The sequence below is a fragment of the Tupaia chinensis genome, unplaced genomic scaffold (assembly GCF_000334495.1).
Source record: "Tupaia chinensis unplaced genomic scaffold, TupChi_1.0 Scaffold000159_1, whole genome shotgun sequence".
Lineage (NCBI taxonomy): Eukaryota > Metazoa > Chordata > Mammalia > Scandentia > Tupaiidae > Tupaia > Tupaia belangeri.
Window position 1 is genome coordinate 1,600,369 of NW_006159630.1, and position 4,329 is coordinate 1,604,697.

At 63.8% G+C, this 4,329-nt stretch overlaps 1 protein-coding gene across 1 annotated transcript in view; it reads right to left on the reverse strand.

The window, feature by feature from the left end:
* Positions 1-239: 239 nt before the first annotated feature.
* Positions 240-4,329, reverse strand: part of RPTOR (regulatory associated protein of MTOR complex 1) — a 393,373-nt gene continuing 389,283 nt past the window's right edge. Inside the window, exons 32-34 of the mRNA XM_006145668.2 lie at positions 3,068-3,184; positions 2,626-2,755; positions 240-2,122 (exon numbers count right to left, since the gene is read on the reverse strand). Coding sequence (XP_006145730.1) covers positions 2,054-2,122; positions 2,626-2,755; positions 3,068-3,184 — 316 coding nt within the window. The 3' untranslated portion in view covers positions 240-2,053. The remainder of the gene's footprint in view (positions 2,123-2,625; positions 2,756-3,067; positions 3,185-4,329) is intronic.

The following is a 4,329-nucleotide window of genomic DNA, read 5'->3' on the forward strand; positions in this document are numbered from 1 at the left end:
ACTAGCGGCCTGCCCAGCAAGGCGCACAGGCGAAGGGCCTTCCCACGCTGCTGGCTGAGGACAAGGGGACTGCCTGCCTGACATGCTGGGCCTCTCCCGGCCTGGGTGACCCCTGCTGCCCCACAATCCCGAGCTCCCGGGGCATGCTGGGTGGCAGGGAGCATCTGGGCTTCCCAAGGGCCCTGCTAGCTCAGCACAGGGCGAGGCACCACGGGGACAGATTGCCAGCAGCCACCCTGCACGTACTCAGTCATCTTTATTAACAGCTGTTTGTCATCGCTCGTAGTTCTGCGTCACAATCCCATTTTTGTCCAAGTCCTTTCGATGCTCATTTTGGTAAATAAATAGAGATATATGAACCTTTAGGTCGGCGCTCTCTCGAGCTCACTTAACATCATGATTGAGTTTTCGCGTCAAACCTGTGAGGACACGGCCGGTCAGGTGGCCTGTGGCACCTGCCACATGCCACAGGTGGTGGGAGGACCTCGCTCCCCCACCGAGCCTGGGGCGTTTTGCCAGGCGCGGGCTTGTCTTGTCTCAACCCAAACGGGAGTGCACACTGGACTAGAGCGTGTCCACGCTGCTGGCTCAGAAGCTGTGTCTGGGTAGAGCCTGCATTCTGGAAGGTTCCGGTGTCTTACCACCTGGAGCACCTGCAGGACTCACTCCCAGGGAGGCAGGACTTTCTATGGTTGTCCTGACCCCAAGCTTCTTGCTCGCCTAGGACATGAAGACGGGATTGACTGGAACTTTCTGGTGGCCAGCAGGAGGGTCACCTCCCCTGTCCAGTCCCGTCCAACCCCATGTCCAGGCCAGTCCACTATGACCAGGGTGTTTCTGGGGAACCGCTGCTTAGCAGGGCTCCACAGCCTGGAAGACAGGCCTGGCCCGGGACTGTGCCCACACAGGGCGGCTCCTCTGTTGACCAGCTCCCGCCCCGCGGCTCCACGGCAGTGGGCTAGCGACCCTCCACCCGAATTGCCCTGACTACCAAGAACGGAAGAACGTGCTTCTCAAACGCTGTCATGTAGCTGTGTCCTGCTTGCCTCTCTCGCATGTCCTCTGTGGGCCTCCTGGGGTGACCGTCTTGCATGCACACTTGCACACACACGCTCAGACTGCCCTGACACACCAAAGCAGCCACCAAGGGCTCTCCCACAGGATGCACACACATGCGAGCTCCGGTCACACCAGCGTGTGCAATTCGGAGCTGGAGGTCCTGTCGTTTACCCATGGACCCCTCGGGGCCAGCGGGCAGGGGACACGTGCCTGCATGTGTGTGCACCCGTGTGCGGGCCTGGGCTGCAGCCCCTGTGCCTTCGGGGGAAGAGCAGCAGTTTGGAGGGCTCGGAGCACAGCTGACAGCCACGGCCACAGTGCTCAGGGCAAGCCTCGTCTCCTGGAGCCTTGGAACCTGTCTTGCCGGCAGGCTCCTGGCAAGGGTTGAGACTGTGCGGGGTGGGCGTGAAGGCAGGAGGGTGGGCCCTCTTCTATGACACGGCCATGATGTGCCCTGGGCACCAGGACCGGCTGGCCAAGGGAAGTGCCTGGCCCTGGGGTCCTCCCAAGCCTGCTGGCTGGAGGGGACCTCTGTGCCCCTCCCATGGCCTTGAGTCTCCAGCCTCTTCACACCTGCTCAGAAACGTCCCCCACTACCTGTGCACCCCGTAGAGGCCAGTGCCAGGCTGGGGCAGCCTCTCCGTGCTTGCCCTTGGCTAGATGGGGCAGCAGGCAAGTCGCTCTGGAGCTCCGTCTTCGAACTCTGTCCGGTCAGTGGCAACGAGACCGGGGTCTCCCCACTGGCGAGTCTCAGGAGAGCAGAACCAGTGGGCTGTGCCGAGTCCTCGGGCCCGGGCAGGTTCCCAGCGAGCAGTGACTATCAGACCCCAGCCCTTCCCTGGGCTTTCTAGACACTACAGCGAAGACAGGAAGAAGAAAGCGGCGAGGGGCCCGGCCCGGGGCCTGGAGCCCGGCACGGTGTGGAGCAGCAGGCCCACGGCACACGCGAGCAGGGAGTGGTGGGCTATGTACATGGGCGGCCGGCGCCCAGCCGCTATCTGACGCGCTTCTCCACCGAGTACACGGAGATGTAGTAGTCGTTGCTTCCCACCGCCAGGTGGGGCTGTGGGGAGAGAGCAGGCAGGTGAGCAGGGCTGTGGCGGGCGGGCCACCCCCCAGCACGGCAGTCAGGCAGTCCTGACGGCTGCAGGTGCCAGCTCCAGCAGAGCTCCAGCAGAGTGCCACCACACCGCGACGCGACAAGCACTGCCCCAAGAGCCCTGCCCCTTCCGGGGCTGCCCGCAGGGCCAGCGGGGACTCTGCCTCTCAGCAGAGCTGTGTGCCAGGCTCCTCGGGAGCTCCCGCCTGAGGCGACGGGGCTGCACTCGGCTTCAACCGGGCAGCCGACAACTGTTCGGCAGGCCCGGACTCAGGGCGGGAACTGGGAACCATCTGGGTATGGTTTCCATGTGCGGGCGTGGGGGCTGTGGTCTCTGCGTACCCCAGGGCCCTGAGTACCCCTTGGCTGGACTCCTGACACTCTGGGAGGCAGGAGGGAGGGGCCCGCCCAGCCCGGCCCTGGCACCCCACGCGTCCCACCCGCTGCACCCTGGGTGGGACACAGACCCAGTGCGGGTGGAAGGCCAGGCAGCTGATGGCCCCGACGCGCTGGCCCATGAAGCCGTCATAGTACTTGATGTTGTTGATCAGCTCCCCGTTCCCATTGTAGACCGCGGTGAACTGGTTCATGGAGCCGCTATGCAGTGGGCGGAAAGAGATGCAGGCTGGGGGCCACGACCGGAGCCTCCCCTCTCGTCCCTTCTGTCAAGGACACAGGGCTCTACCTCCAGGGATGCTAGGAGGCTGCAAGTTCCTCCTGAGAGAGGCTGCGGCAGGGGCTCTAGTTTTTATTTCAGGACGATGTGGGTAAACCCTCCAGCCTGCTCTTTTTCCAGGCAGGGCAGGGACAGAGAACTTACGCTCTGCCCGCAAGGGGCCCTGAGGCTGCCGTTCGTAGCAGCCGTGAGGCCCTCGGCCGGGAGGAGAGCCAGGATGGGGAGGCACCTACCAGGCGATCAGGTGTGCCTGGGGGTGGATGTCCAGGGCCGTCAGCCCCTTCACTATCTGGAGGGCGTTCACCGACTCGGGCATCCGCGGGTCGAAGAAGCGCACGTCCCCATTGACACTGCCAAGAGAGGGCGAGTGACATCCCGGCCAGGGCCCCAGACGCCCACCTGGGGCAGGGGAGGGATCTGGCTGGGGGGATGGTGGCAGGCCCACCCGCACACCCACTGCTCAAGGCTGCAACTGCCTGTACCCCCCGTGCCCGAGCCAGGGCCTCCCAGGTGGTGCCCCCAGGTCCACACCCCATGCTCCCCAGAGCCAAAGGGGCCCATCTGTGGTGTCCGGGGACAGCTGGGAGCCTGGCGTGAAGCACGCCACCCTGCCCCAGGGCCGGAGAAGCGGCACAGCGAAGGCGCAGAGGCACCAAGCGACCTGCTGCACTCCCCGACTCCCCGAGGTGGCCTGCAGTGGCAACATGGGGTTTGAGGCAGGCCCAGCCCTCCCCAGCTCCCGCCTCCGCCTGAGAGTTATGCTTTGCTTTTATGTCACAGACAAGGGGGAAAACAGCATCTCCTTGAACAAATGGTGTCTTTGTGACAATAAGTCACGTTTTGCTGTCCCTTTAATGGGCACATAAATACCCGCTGCTCCCAGCCGGCGCATACCGAGCGGCAGGGCTGGGTTTACGGGGACCATCGCAGCAGTGCGCACTCGGGCAGGTGCGGCTGGCCTGCCCCCCTGCTGTCTGTGTCAGGGCAGTCACCCAGCCAGACAGCTGTCTACACGCCCGCAGGCCAAGCTCCTCTGGCAGGAGACAGATGTGTCTCTGTTGCCCTCTCACCCCGTGCCATGACCTTTCCGGCTAGCTTCAAGCAGGAGTTAATTACTACCTCGAAATGCCATCGCTTCCCAGCTGCTTCAATGACAGGGCATGTTTTAAACGGAGGGAAAGAATGTTTTACAGCAAAGGCCTCATGAATATTTGGTGCTCATTACCTCACACTCACGATGTGGCCTTCGGGGCGCTTCTGGAGGTAGGCCTTCACCACCCAGGCCGCGTGCTCGCGGTAGGTCATCACGCGGCTGCAGGCGGACAGGGCTGTTAGTTGGGGCGCAGGTGCGGGCGTGCACGCACCAGGCCTCATGGGGCAGGCCAGGGCTGTGTGGACTCTCTCTGGCGCCTGCTGCTCTGTCCCAAGTCCCTCAGGGCTCTGGGGTCAACAGCCAGTGTGGTCGACTGGCTCCGCTGCCCACACCACAGGGAGG